This window comes from Battus philenor, unplaced genomic scaffold, assembly GCF_028537555.1.
Source record: "Battus philenor isolate CCGP_79_NKW_IND1 unplaced genomic scaffold, ilBatPhil1.0.hap1 SCAF_19, whole genome shotgun sequence".
Taxonomy (NCBI): Eukaryota; Metazoa; Arthropoda; class Insecta; order Lepidoptera; family Papilionidae; genus Battus; species Battus philenor.
In genome coordinates, this window is record NW_027181681.1 from 4,313,956 (window position 1) to 4,329,130 (window position 15,175).

Consider the following 15,175-nt stretch of genomic DNA (forward strand, 5'->3'; position numbering starts at 1 on the left):
CGCGTAACCTTTTCTTGTCTTTGGAAATTCCTCACATCGCAAAAATGACAAATTTAAATTCAAAAATTCTTTATGCAACATACGATGGCTTAGATATTTTACGGCGACAATTTTAGTCTACCCCCTATTTGGATGAAAAATAATAGTACTTTTAAAAACAAAATGAAGAAGAACATAAAAGTTTGTTATAGCAATACTTTTGTATATGTTATTGTTCAACCCTAATCCGTTAAATGTACAACCCTATTTGTAAAGGAAAAGGATGTGACGCGCGAATTGTTTATGGCTTTAGTAATTTCGTGTGAAACAGCCTTATTATTAATTATAATATAATCTGGTCCAATAACACACAATAAATAACAGAAACGCTAGTACACATAAATATTATAGATCCTAAACTGATAACCAGTTTTTAGGCTATAGCTAAGAAATTCCTAAAGTTGAAACACTAAAAAAATTTAAAGTTTTGCGGTAAAGTAGAGGACACATTAGGCTAAAAAATTAATTTTGTCTATGAGGAATCAATGTGGCGCCTGATGCAGAAGCGTCAAGTTATGGCGTTTTATGTTCGACATTATAACTTTTAGTGCTGGGAACTAAATGTCAGTGTGTTTTTAACTTAAATTAAATATGAATAGATATCACGATTATATTAATGCGTTATCATGGTGAGTAAAGTTCATTTAATCTTTTTGACATCCATATTGGTTTAAATTGTATACGTTTTTACCTGACAGAAAATTTGTAATTGTGATTGTTTTTACGTAGCTATTAATTTCATATTTAAACTAAGTATCAACATGTACTGTATATTAGTGTACCGCGAAATACGAACTGCTTAATTTGTGCATTACGGTCTGAATGTGAACGTAACATCTCGGTATGGGTTAAAATCCATATTAAAAATCGACCTTTTTGAATTTCATATATTTAAGTATTTTTTAAAGTACTAGGTTCCGTAAAATTTTAAATATTTGTGTTAGTATAGTTTCCACTTTCAGTAAGCGGGAAAAATTATTTCAATTTAATAACAGTATGTCGTGTATGTACATGTACAGGCATGTATTTTTTTAATAATTAAAAGGTTGCATGCGTGTTTTGACGTAAATTGTAGCTCAATACACATTGCATATTATTGTCCGTTTTTACAAACTTTTTTTATTATCTGAAATGTTGTTTTTGTTCTTTCTATTAAGTATTGCTGGAGTAGACAATAATAAAATTTATAAATTAAATTGTTAGAATAGTTACTAGTTACTTGATCTTAAATTGTCAATTCAAGCTTTTTATTGTACCTTTTTAGTATTTTTAAGATTATTGCTTGCCTTAACATAAAAATTTAAAGCTTAAATGTATAGCAATAAATACCTTATAATGTATAAAGCTAATATTAACAGTTGCAAAACAGGTATTTGCTTCTTTATGGTAGTAATTTATAATGTGTAACATTATTTTGTTACTAACATATAAATATTTTTAGGGTTTTCTTGTTATTTTTCTAGATAGATATGAAAACATTTTTATGTAATTTTAACAAAGTAATATTGCTTAATATCTTAAGGTTAACAGAAGGAAGTGCCTCTAGCGTTAAATTTAATTATTTATTAAATTATTTGCGAAAAATGCCATAGGCCTTTTATATTTTTTAACAAATATTTGATATGTACATGTTTTTAAAAAGTCAATCAACTCTAACTTGTTTGCCTTAGTAAGTTATATCAAAAGTGTAAATAAATAAAAGCTGGATTGAAATATAATAAGTCTTCATTTTCATTAAGCAATAAAAATTAAAGCAATTGTGTAATAGTCCCCTTTTAATTATAATTGTCTACAACAACAATTAGATTTGATACCAATTTATAAATACATATAATCTGGCTCCCATCTGATTCGTTGTGCTTACTAAAAAGATTCTGTGACACTATTTTTCAAAATATATTTATGTTTGAATATTAAAAAAATGAACCATTGAAAATATTAGTGTAGATTTTGCATGATTTTTAAACAAACAAAATATATACCTTATTATATAGACAGCTTACTATATTTGTGCATATATATTATAAAATAGTTGAATTATTTAGCCTTGACTTAAATATCACTTGAATTTAATACAACATTATATAATTAGGACAATAGTTTCTTCACATAAAATAATATGGTATTAGATAAGTTACACATAAATAATTTAGTGTATTGTTTTGAAACTTATGTAATATTTGTGGTGGTCCTGAACCTCCCCTTTATAGCTGCAAGTTACTCTCAACAGAATATTAAGTAGCTCTTCAAAGTTGCAATTAAGATACCTTGCAAACACTTCTGGAAAATTTCCTTGACAGGATAAATCGGAGTCAACTTATTTCTCTTACTGTTCAGTTCCTGCCACATCCAATACTGATGTCCAATTTGTCAGTTGCCCAAATCTTTAATGAACTTTTCTCCTTAGCTATGCACCTTCACAGCTGCAGTGGAATAATTTGATTATAAAACAAATAAGGACCGCCGTCATGACCTAATCAATTATGGATTAGTGGTTTGTAGATTACTAAAGCTGCAAGACATGTTTTAACCATTGTGGACAAAGTAAGATAATTATTCAATTGCAGATGTTCTCCTGCGCCCCCCTTTTCCCGTATTTGCTATTTTGCAGTTGTAGTAAGAGAAATAAGAACATTCTCAGTTCCATTTTGCTTTGTTGATGAAATTTTCCAGAAAACCTCCATAGGCTTTAATAATGTTTTATGATAGCGTTTCTGTCCGTTTACGGACTCCTTATTTCAGTTGATAGGGGACTGTCGCTCGTCAACAATGGTTAAAACACGATCTTCAGCGCGGGTAGTTAGCGCGGCCCCGAGTGCGCCCGCAGAGAATGGAAACTCCTCCGAGCTTAGGACGCGCCTCAAAACCACTGACAATGGACATCGCTCGCAAAAGAATTACAGTTCTAGGCAAGTTTCAAGTCCTCCTCTCTCTGGCAGCATGGCCACCTCTGCAACTCAAATAGATTAAATCAAATCTTGGCTGGATTAGCGCAGGTGTGAATGAGAAACCAGCACGGACCATAAAAAGGTTGCATGGCGTAAGAGCTTGTGGTGATGGGCTCACACTAGACTCGCTATACTAGTGTTACATCATTTACGAAGTGAATGACCACCTGTCAATAATTTGCACGCTCAAAGTTTAAATAAATCCTTTTTGTTGATTCGATGACATGACGTCTAATGAATTACGGTCTACAGGAACAACCAGTCGTTGCCGACGAGCGGGGTGGGACCCGGCAGTGGATCTCAGGGCAAAGACCCTCTGGCACCTGCGCTTCCCGGCGCCCGCACTCTTTACCAGCACCCACCCGTTACTGGGTACAACTCGCAGGATTCGCGGGCACAAGCCTTACCAGTTACGGTAAATAGGACTGCTAAAACCATCATATCTGTTAAACATAAACAAACTTTTAAAGTTTTATCAAAATCAAGGTTTATTAGTCACCAGAATAAGTGAACATTTCAATTTTTGTTTACTTGAAATTTACACACAGAATTTACTCTGCTACAATTTTTAATGGCTTTAGTTGTACATTCGTGCATAATATTATTAACATAAAAGATGTAATATAAAAGCCAACCTAAGAGTTTTCTTTCAACAAAAATATTTAATTTTTATTATCAACAAATATCGATCTTCACAATTTATTTTCGATAGGAGTAAAAATTATTATTAACGGAATTGTTTTGGTTTGTTTGTGTTCTTGGTGTTATTTCAAATATGGCATAAAGGTGTATATAAGCAGGCGCGCACTGCGCAGGCGCGGCAGAGTCCGATGTACGCGGGCGGTATGTACCACGGCTATGGAGGCAGCGCTGGAGGTGCGACGCTCGCGCCAATGACATCACCGTCTCCCACCGCCTCCCTCACGCCTTACCCTGTCTATCCAGACGTTAAATTCAAAAGGTTAGTTGCTATTCCGTTTAACCAATAGAAAAGTCAGGTATAGGTACATGTGATGTATAGAAAAAAGCTTCCAGAAAGAGCTGTGAGTAAACGATATTCAGCGCCTAGTCCGTTTTACCTGTCAGAATCGCGGAATCTCTAAATGCCAATCAGGCAAAATTATAGATCCAGATTAATTAATAAAAATTTAAAAGCTTACAAAAATGATAGGAAACATGCTTATGGCTTCATACCGGTCTCGGTATTAATAACTTAATTTCCAGATACCTTTGCCATTGAAACTGTAAAAAATTATTCCTTAGATGATTTACTGCCACATCCTTTTCTAAGCATATTTATTATACTCCAGTTCTGCTCGATTTTGAAATGTATATATGTTTCAAATGCAAAATAATGTTTCAGGCTTCCGTTTTATGATGTGATGGCGGAACTAATGAAACCGTCCACCATGATGCCAATGCAGACAGGAAGATTGCAAGAAGGCACTTTTGTATTCCACCTAACTCCACAACAAGCTACAGAGATAGCTTCTGGCAAAGACATTGTTGGAGCTAGTAATAAGCTCGACTATGTCATACAGGTGCCTTTTTTTCCTGCAAAGTAAACATATTATATTACTTTATTTTGTGTAGTAAATGTAATGAGTAAATTATTTTTATTTACAGGCACAATTGAGGTTTTGTCTCCTAGAATCATCCTGTGAACAAGAGGATTATTTTCCACCTAATGTTACAGTTAAAGTTAACAACAAATTATGTCCATTGCCAGTAAGTATAATTGTTTATAAGCTCTTAATTATATATAATATAAATACATAGTAATAAATTATTTATAGTCAACATAAATTGGAAATTTCTTATACTTCATGTTCATGTAATCATATAAATATTTAAATGTATGGGAACTTGGACAGATAAATGGATTATTCTACTTTTAACTTATCAAGTATTAATTTATACAGAATCCAATACCTACAAATAAACCAACTCCAGAGCCAAAGCGACCACCTCGCCCAGTCAATATTTCGTCTCTGGTGAAACTGTCACCAACGGTGGCTAACACGATACACGTGACCTGGGCCGCTGACTTCACGAGGGCGTATGTGCTTAGCGTGTTTCTGGTGAGAAAACTCACTTCAGCAGAGCTACTGCAGCGACTCAAGAACAAAGGGACCAAGAATCCGGATTACACACGCTCACTAAGTAAATATTATTGATGTATTGTGCTCTTATCTGTTGTAACTTGCTTAAAAACTGGTTTGTTTAGAAAAAAAGACTGCATGCTTGGCTCCTTGGCATTTACGGGTTTATCAAGAAGACAAATAGTACTAGCACAATGGCCACTAGGCTAGATTTCTTTACAATAGCTAAGCTAGAGGGTTTCCCAGGCTAGCTCTTTGGGCCCTTATTCCAAAGATTGTAAGGCTGACAATTTCTCCAGTTGCTTAAACAGTCATTCCATTGAATGATAAAGCACAAGGGCCCTTGAAAGTGGAGAAAGGTGGTTTATTATACATATGTAGTTGTTTGGTTATAGGTGTAAAAGCTGATATGTGGACATCTTCTGTCAATTCATCTATGGTACAACCTATTCGAAAGTCAATAGTTTTAGAATAAATAAATAACATTATGATAACATAATAAGGAAAAGAATTTTTTAACTTAGGATTACTATGTATTAAAAATTAATTATTGTATACTTATCTGTACATACAGGCTTTGTAATGCAGGTTAAGTTATAAATATGGCGCTTTTCGAAAGAAAAAATAAATTGATTTATTTATATATTTATTGGAAATCGGTTCATATTTTTATAAATATAACCTTTTAGTCTTCTATACCTAATATCACCCTATATATAAGGAATTAAAACTAAATATTAAATTTTTATTTCAGTTAAAGAGAAGTTATCAGAGGATTATGACAGTGAGATTGCTACGACCTCCCTCCGCGTGTCATTAATGTGTCCGCTCGGCAAAATGCGTATGTCGTGCCCTTGCCGGCCCGCCAATTGTCCGCATTTGCAGTGCTTCGACGCATCGCTGTTCCTGCAAATGAATGAACGGAAACCCACCTGGCTGTGTCCTGTCTGCGATAGGCCTGCACCCTATGACTCATTGGTGGTTGACGGGTGAGTGGTTATGAACTATTTCTTTTCCTGTTTAAGCAGCAGACAAATTTCCGATTTTTCAATACATTCACTAAGCAAGTGATAAATTTTCTTGAGATAGTTTTCTTTGGGGTTTTAAAACTTTAACTGTCAAGGTTTATGCATTCTTTGTCATATTAAAATTTTTTAAAAACATTTCTTCCTTTAAATTTGCTTGCATTCCGCTGAAAATAGTTGAACAAACTCTATTTGCCCAAATCTCTGAGGTTAGCCTGTTAGGCTATCCATATACACCTGTTGGCTCTACCGAGTCACTGAATACTTCCACTATTTGCACTTATCCCCAATCCACTATACTATTTCTTCTATATTCCTTCTGGATCATTTTGGTTTCGTTCTCTATAATAATGCAGGAATGTATACACTTTTCCTTTGTGCCATACTGATTCAATTATATTGATTTAGCTAAAAACTCAACTATTTATTATTATCTTCTCTTTCTTTGGATGTTTGTTATTGTTATAAGGTTTACTTAATAGTGTTTTACTGAATAACACATTTTGAGGGTTTTCAGCCACATAGTGCATTTTCTACTTGGTTTTCGACCTTATTGAAATCCTTTTTATTAAGTGCCAAAAATAGTGGTTCTCATAATGCATTATTTCTCAAAGAAAATCAATTGGCTATACTAACTAATACAAGTAGTGTCATTTGGTTGCTTTGAATTCTGAAGACCAACTGTGTACACCCAAGTTGGTCTACAGAATTCTTTAAAACACTGAATTGTTTCGTGCCACTTATGATTACTTGAACTTTACAAAGGATTGTCAGTCACTATTTTTTATTATGCAATAATTTTTAATTTTCACTCAAATATTTTTATCTTTATTACCATAAGAATCAGTAGAAGTTTCAAAATAGAAAGGTGATTTATTTAAATTTTTCCTAATTTAAAGTTTCTCAACAATATAGACAGTAAAAAAAATATTGATCGCAATTCTTATATTACAAGAAGGAACTATTTACACTATAATCTTATTCTTTAACATTTTTCCTTTATATTAAGATGGTTAACTTTTTAATACAAGGTTATATGCTTTTCTAACAAAATCCCCAAAGCAATTTTCAATTGCTCTGTGAAAAAAAATTAAAGCGTGGGTTTAGGCAAGATTGATTAGTAAAACATATTGTTGTAATATGGATTATATAAGAGATAAATATTCCTGGATTAGTATCATACTAATTTTCAGGCGATTAATAGACAAAAAATTTTGGTTTATAACTGGAAAAAATGGTAAAATAAGCATTAAAAGGGTAATCAAGTTTTGTACCAGGTTCTTCCTGATGGAATCAACATTCCGAACCTGGCAGCAGCCTGGTATAAAAAATACGTATTTAAATTTGTTATCTCTTGAAAAATGTCTTAGCAAATCCTATTTGTAAGAATATTTATGTTATATTTGTTTCAGAGCTTTAGTTAGATGTTGCTACTTTTTTATGAATCTGATGGATTTAAATTTCATAATAAATATCATCACGTCACCCGTTAGAGCCCACCGCAAAGCATAGGTTATGATGACCAGTCTAGGTTCCGCGACTTTGACTATGTCGTCAGCCCATCTAGTGGGGCGCCTGTCTACCCTTGCCGTGTCTAGTTTTGAACTATGATCTTGTTTGCAGATATTTCTTGGAAGTGTTGACGTCGTCCCGGCTGTCGAGCGAATGCAATGAAATCCAGCTGCACGCGGACGGCAACTGGTCCGCGCATGTACCTCCGCCGCGTGCTCCGCAGGCGCTGCCGCCCGTCGCCGAGCCAGTCACGCTCATACCCGACGACCTAGGTATGTCAACATTCTCGCATGGAAGTATACTTACCAGGCTCCCGATCATATTAAATAGAAACCTTATCGGGCACCTTTGCGTCAGAATACTGAGCGGGTACTATTGACTAGTGACATCTCAAGCCGAGGCCCCCTCTTGGAGGCCCTTGAATCTAATCACTCTCTGAAGCGTCCGCTGAATCCGTGTAAGTTTTCGGCGGCATCCCAATCCGGTGAAATAGTAATATGAGAGTTACCTGAGCCTAGGCTCCCTCTGAGAAACAGAACATATGTGAATAATATTCAGCTTTATCTTGCATTTAACAAATATGAAAGTCGTATGAAATTAGATAGCTATCTATCACAACCATGTCAATTACCTCTTGGAAAAATAGCGGGTCTATATCATTGAAACCACTTATCAGTGATATCCATGACTGCTAGAAATCGAAGATCTTAATGAAAAATCTTTCAACACTATACAATACTGCTGCATGTAATCTGTTGTAATAGGAATGCTTTGCAATGAATGAATTGCTATTTAAATTAAAAACCATTTGTAAACCTTTATTATTAAAAGCTCCCAATGACAAAGGAATGATTGCTCATTATATACTATGTGAAGTGTGACATATTTTCAATAAATAACTATTTACGCAAATGTTTTGGTGGCAATTATCAATTTGCGCTATTTAAATTATACAGTAATTTCTATAGTAACATGAGCTAAAAACAACAAAAAAACTAATTTTATCCTGATTTATTTATTCGTTCCCAATGGTTTGAGTGCTTTGATGCACTCATGGTGACAGTTAAAACCAGTGTTGGATACCCTTATATTATAGTTATGCTGAACTTGTTGATTTTTGCTGTAGATTTGATCTAGGCAGAATGGGGTCTCTATATCTTTTAGGTTAGGTTTTGTAGTATTATATTCTGTGGATATTGAGAATTCGTATAAAAATAACACAACGAAATATCAATAGAAAAGTTCGATTATAGCTTTGCTTGACTTGAGAACCCTTTATATTACTATGTTTAAATCTATAATAAAACATGTGACTGCAAGATTTTGCGATTCCGTAAGTTCGTTAGCGTAAGATCGTAAGTTATTATGCAAAAATTTTGTTAAAAATTTTAATAAAATTATATTTAAAACTTCATAATTTTGAATGCAGAAATAATACCAGTAGAGGGCACTGGAGGTGGTAAGCGAGCCGCGGTAGGGGAAGGGCGCACCGCAAAACCAGCAAACACACTTGTAGATCTTACCTCAGATTCCGATGATGAGATACCGCTCAAGAGGAAGGTACCGCAAGCAAAACACTCTCCACCTGCCTCCGAAGCAAATGATAAGACTGACGAGTACAGCGCTTCAAACGGTAAGTCATTAAGTTGACAGTATTGATGTTCACACTAAATCAAGTGTTATATACGTATGTGTATACTTTTTTACTTATACCAATAAAAAGTTAAAGATTTATTACATAGGTGAATTTGTTGTAAACAGTACTTGTTCAAGTGACTGGTTGTGGATGAGGAGTTGTGATGTTCTACAATAATTCTTGCTATGTATCCTCCACGTATATGTAATGAGCACTTGTCCCAGTACTACCTATATTCAATAGATGCTGGATGGTGTTAGTCTTTTGGTTATTACAGCATTGTCGGACTTGCGGATCCTAAATCCAAGATCTAATAAATTGAAAAATCTTGCATTGCATGCAATGCTTGACATACGAGTATTGCATTGACTAATTGATATACATGTCTACAACACAGCCTTTCAGCCTTCATGGTTTTCGATTATATATTCTCGTTGGCAACCTTATTGCTGCGCTTTAACTTCATCTAATTATTTATTTATATTGCATGCTGTTGAGATGTTTTTTATCCATATAACTGTAACTTTCACTAAGTAAATATTTGCAGCCTCTGAGGCAGTGTCTTCGAGTGGGTACAGGTCGCCTAGTGCTTGCGGGACAGCGTGCGGAGTAATTTCTCTGGACAGCCCGTCGCCGCCCGCGCCTGCAGCTTCTCCTACCCCTGGCGCCGCGGCGGTGCCGTCTGACCGGCAACACTCCACGCCGCCGGAACACTGTCAGTATTGTTGCTTAGTAAATTGCAATTTTAAATCCCCGGTCATACTCGATATGAGCGTAGCTTTCCGTCGTCATAGTAGAGTAACAAGTCAGGTAATAGCAACATTACAACATTTTCATTCAGGTGCGACCGCCGGAGCGATGTAACAGCTCGGTGGTTTCCCAATCCGGTGAAATAATAGTAATTATTGGCCCGTCCCGGTTGCTCCAACGGGAAGACCCAGAGCTTCACCAAAGGAATCTTAGGCTATTGCCTTTCTGCGCTCTGCTGCCTCGAACTTTCGGAAACTGTATACCGCTTGGGCAGTAGCGAAAGTCCTTTCTCAAAAAAAAAAAAAAAACATGTAGAAGTAAATACACTTACGTTATTCAATAAAAGAGTATATGTTTGTTTTTCTGAAGGCACAAGCAACAACAGTGAACGAGAAGAAAGTGAATCCGCTCCGCCTACACATTGGGCACCGTACGCCGACGCGGACCGGGACAGCCACGAAACTTTTAGAAGGTTTGTAACCTCGCGTAGCCTTGTCAAATTTATAAGCCGTATGAATAATCAATACTATGTTTACCATACAATGTTAAAAAAAAGTGCTCGCTGCATTGTAGTAAGAAAGTGAAGAGACAAATGAATGTATCATACGTCGTCTCAGATGTTATATATAATTAAATAGGATTGGACTCATATAGTCCAACAATGCGTCCAGACCATGCAAAAGACTGATGTGAACTGATATTTTGATCAATTTAATATATTGAAGTATATATTATATTTTGAAGGTAGGTTGGCATCCTTCACAACATTATAATTATTATTGACCATAATCTACATATTCTTTCAATATTCTTGCTAAAACAGTTTATTTTGGGATTACCATATGATCAAAGTAAAATAATGATCAAATACTTTCATTCCAGGTACTGACTGAGGGAGAAGAGTGGCCGTCCATCATATGCAAGTGGCCATTCTTCTGAAGATGAACAAGAAACTTCTTATCCTGAAGTACCGGTACTGCCGCCGTAAGAGCGAGTCGGGACTCATTCCAACATTCTCACTGTGGGATCTCCAGGAATGTATTTGAACTTTTCAAGGTGTAGTTATAAAAGCCCATCAGAGGAGTGAAAGACTTTCTGATCTTAAATGAATATTGAATAAATTTAATTATGAATAATATTATTACTTTTAAAATAATTTGATTATAAATTTTATAATAAAAAAAACTTCGAATTGTAGACACTCATCAAACCACCCAGTGGACATTAGTTATCTTGAAGATGTCTTTAATTTAATTGCACAATTTAAGCAGATTAACATTTGCTATGAAAATGCCACACATGACATTCACCTGAATATCTGTTATTTAACCTTTGACTTATTTTTTTTTTCATTGTCTATAAAGTCTTGTATATCTGTCCTGTTGTAATAAAGGAGGTGAGTAATTGATCTTTGTTAGTGACAGTAAAGGTCTAAAATGACACTGTTAAATATGAATTGAATGACATTTTAGCAAATTTTTGTAAGAGATAACTAGTGAGGATAAACGGAGGAATATTAACCTGATTTTGTTTTTGTTTGTTTCCAAAAATTAAGGAGGTGGCTTCAATAAGTCACTGGTAGATAAGTTATTTGGAATTACTTTAAGAGTTTACCTGACATTCTCTAAGTTTTTGGTACCAAAGTTCTTTCCATAATAAGACAACACTTAATCTTATGCATCTATCTGAGTATCCAATCTCTGGCAATAACTAATATTTGACTATACAAATGCTAAACATGTCTGTACTGACCCACAACCTTCCCCCGCTAAATTATTTACGGTTGTCTGTCGCCTTGTAGATCAGAGATGAAAATACTTGTATTACAGATTTACTTTTTTTCTACTGATTCATTATGTAACACAGACTCTTTGTACATTTTTCTATTGTACTCAATCAGATTTATGATAATGAATAATTAAACGAAATTATGAAAACAGTACAAGTGTCCATTACTTAGATCGCTTATTCTACCTCAGAATCAATAAGAGTATTTTTAAGGTTCTTTTTTTCGAATACAGCATTTATGAAAGATTAATTTGAATAACTTATAACATAAAGCGTTAAGAAATGACAAAAAGATAAAGACTTATGGGAATAATCGAAGAAAAAAGCATTCTTTAAATCAACATTACTTGTTATATATGTTTTTCAATTCAATAAAATGCTCTTCTTTCATTATAACAAAGTCCCTTTATGTTAAAAACTTAGTGATAATATGTTGGCGATATGTTTATGTTTGTGTTGCTACGTGTTTCATGAATGGTTTTTAAATATAAAGTGAGGGTCATGCAACTCGCTATGTTGCTATATGTACCAATTTATAATAAATATAAATAATTTTACATGGAATTTTCTCATTGTATTTCTTAGTAGAACATTGTCTGAAATGAAGAATACTCCGAAGGAGTTACGCTGTGAAATGTTATGTTCCATTGTAAATATGTTTGTTTTTTTTTTAGTGATAAATATGCCTATTTTATTAAATGCTTAATTTAAATTTTAATTAACATGTGACCTTTGAATCTTGATGTTTGTAAACAATGATACTGAAACTTGGGAAATGTTTGTTCATTTCAAATGTAATGCATGTACTTTTATGTCTTAGTACATTTAAGTTATGAACAAACTGAATTAAGGAATGGTAATGTTTGTATTTATTTATTGTTAAGTTGTAGCATATAACGTGTCATGTATTGAAGTGGGCTGTTATCACTTCAGCGAATACAAGCACACTTCCAAATTGTAATACTAAAGAGTAAGATAATGTAGAATAACAATAAATGTAAATATGGTCTACTCATATTTTTTTACCTTTGAATGTGTGTCGCTAATATATTTCCTGAATATTATCTATCCCAAATACACATCGGTCTTAATGTCATGATAGATCTAAGAGATCTATGGATCAGAGATGAACAAAGAATATAATTTCATTGAATTACGAAATTATGTACAATATATTTTTATTGAATTTAAATAAAGATTACTCAAATTATATTAAAATTCTAGCTTATAATTGTGGTCTAGTTTCCCTTGTAACATGGTCTTGTCTGTTAATTTTTTGTTACTGTTTAATTTACTTTAGCAAAGATGTTGTTTGTGTTATGGGATACGTAATCTTTGCGTTCGACTTGAGCCACATACGTTTTATGCTCAACGTAATAGCAACAATAAAATCTAAATTTTGCCCAGTTAGATTGTTACAGCAACGACACGCGCATTAAACCCACACACCAATTTTAAGTGTCCACATAACGTAGTGCAGAGAAATATTTTAATTTAGTAATAAATTGCGTCGAAACAATACTATTTAATTACAAATAATAACCTTCAACAAAAATTAAATATTAATTGGAATTAAACAAAGGATTTTATAATTTTAGTTGCAGCTAAAATTACGTGAAAAAATAAAAGTGCTTCGTCCGCCATCGATTCCGTTTTTCTTCATACTGATAAATAAAATGAAGATTTTTACAATTTCACTATTACATAATTATAAATTCATTGAAATTATACTAGTTGCACATAGTAAATATAATAAATTTAAACTATTTATCAATCGAAAATAATAAAATTTCAAATAAAATGCTCAAAACCTTAAAGGCACAGCTTTATATCGAATTTCTTATACTATATAATCAAACAGTGTAGAATAGCCAGATTTACATATTACGTCGATACGGCAGTAACAGAAAAATAATGCCTTTTAACATGTAGTATAAAGCTGACTTATAGATTGATATCTATTATTGTAAATAATGATACAGTTTTACTAAAGAGACAGTGTTTTTAAAAATATTTTACAATAGCAGGCGTGTATTCGGCTCATACTAAACAAAAATAATAATAACTACAATCATGCGAACACGTGGGAGCTTAACTTTAATATTCTTCGCATCGCTATGACCTCCGCCAAAGTGCTTTAGTGTCGTGTATGTAATAAATTTATAATCTTTGTAATGAATGGACAACCAGTCCGTTGTCACTTGGAAGGGACATCAATCATTATTTTATTTCATTGGCAAATAAATCAGATATACAGACAACAAGCGATGTCGCCGGTTGGAATCAGTATGCGCCCTTCTCACATCTTTTAAAACAACCTCTACATCTCTTTCGCATAAAGTCAATGTCCCATAGTCCGTCCCGCTCGCTCGCATAGAAATCCGGCCGCGCCGCTGGAGAACACGTAGCGTTCCTCAGTTTAACAGAGTTCCGCGGTCGTCCGCCGACTCGTCGAGGCGCTGACGTGCGATACGCTGGGCTAGTGTTTCCACCGTGAAATCACCAGTGTTATTTGTTTATACCTACTTTGGATTTGATTACATAGCTCAAAAATTAACTGCTGATTGTGTTGTGTACTCTATGTATGTGTGTGAAATCTGCAACGACTAATATTGGGAATCGGGTCGGCCGTGTTCTTTTATGTGCTGAATGGTGATCAAAAGTAATTTACTTCGCTTTTACGGTACAGAGGCTCGGTCGGTTCGTATCGATCGCTTATCGAAACAAAGCGGAGGATTGTTTTGGCGGCGTGGAAGAGACCGGTGCAGATAGGTGAGGTTTTTAAACAGAGTAATATTATTAAATAGATCAAGTCATAGCACTATTGTAGACGCACGCATTGGTCGCAGTGGGGCAGGCGGGGAGGTAATTGTACGCCGGCGTGAAGCGTCTTAAAATTATTTTAAAGCTGTTATTTAGAACGAAATATCTCAACGAGAACATGTTTACTGTCTTCACGACGTAAAAATTATCATTGCACCGTCCTAATGTTGCGCCAGGGCGACGCTTCTATGCCGCGATTCACATTCTGTTTAATACCCTTTCCTAATGGGATAATGGTTGTCGGCGACTCGCCGCGCCAGATATATATTTAAAACGGACGAATCGCGTCATGTCAACAAACGTTGGGTTACTTGTTTGCCTTCCCATTTAGACGACAGGGAAGCCGATAAGGCGAGACCTTAAGGACCGTCTCCCGCCATTGCTTAAAGCTTATGACTTGGAACCTGAGTACTTCTTTACGCTCGTGGATGTATAAACATTAATCTATTCTAATATCAAAAACAAACATCAACAAGAGCATGTTTTATCTATTAGAACGAATGTTGTTTTATTATCAAGACCTTGTATATTATATTGAACATAGTTTATTAA

At 34.4% G+C, this 15,175-nt stretch overlaps 2 protein-coding genes across 7 annotated transcripts in view; both read left to right on the forward strand.

Annotated features, from left to right (window-relative positions):
- The first annotated feature begins 534 nt into the window (after nt 1-534).
- Su(var)2-10 (E3 SUMO-protein ligase Su(var)2-10) lies at nt 535-12,811 on the forward strand. 5 transcript variants are annotated; one of them, XM_068764109.1, is made up of 13 exons: nt 535-668; nt 2,782-2,948; nt 3,240-3,402; nt 3,788-3,948; nt 4,351-4,528; nt 4,614-4,715; nt 4,910-5,150; nt 5,844-6,078; nt 7,738-7,898; nt 9,056-9,259; nt 9,810-9,977; nt 10,382-10,484; nt 10,895-12,811. In XM_068764109.1, exons 1-13 carry the CDS (start codon nt 666-668, stop codon nt 10,899-10,901), a joined length of 1,893 nt encoding a protein of 630 aa, XP_068620210.1. In that variant the 5' UTR covers nt 535-665; the 3' UTR covers nt 10,902-12,811. The 5 variants fall into 5 exon arrangements, with proteins under 5 accessions (XP_068620210.1, XP_068620211.1, XP_068620214.1 ...); XM_068764110.1 differs by having other exon boundaries at nt 3,803-3,948; XM_068764113.1 differs by lacking the exon at nt 2,782-2,948 and having other exon boundaries at nt 3,774-3,948.
- Nucleotides 12,812-14,250: 1,439 nt separating this feature from the next.
- LOC137921737 (zinc finger protein 608-like) overlaps nt 14,251-15,175 on the forward strand; it is a 123,892-nt gene continuing 122,967 nt past the window's right edge. For both annotated transcript variants that reach the window (XM_068764550.1, XM_068764551.1), the window contains exon 1: nt 14,251-14,572. The gene's annotated coding sequence lies outside the window, so the exon portion shown is untranslated. The remainder of the gene's footprint in view (nt 14,573-15,175) is intronic.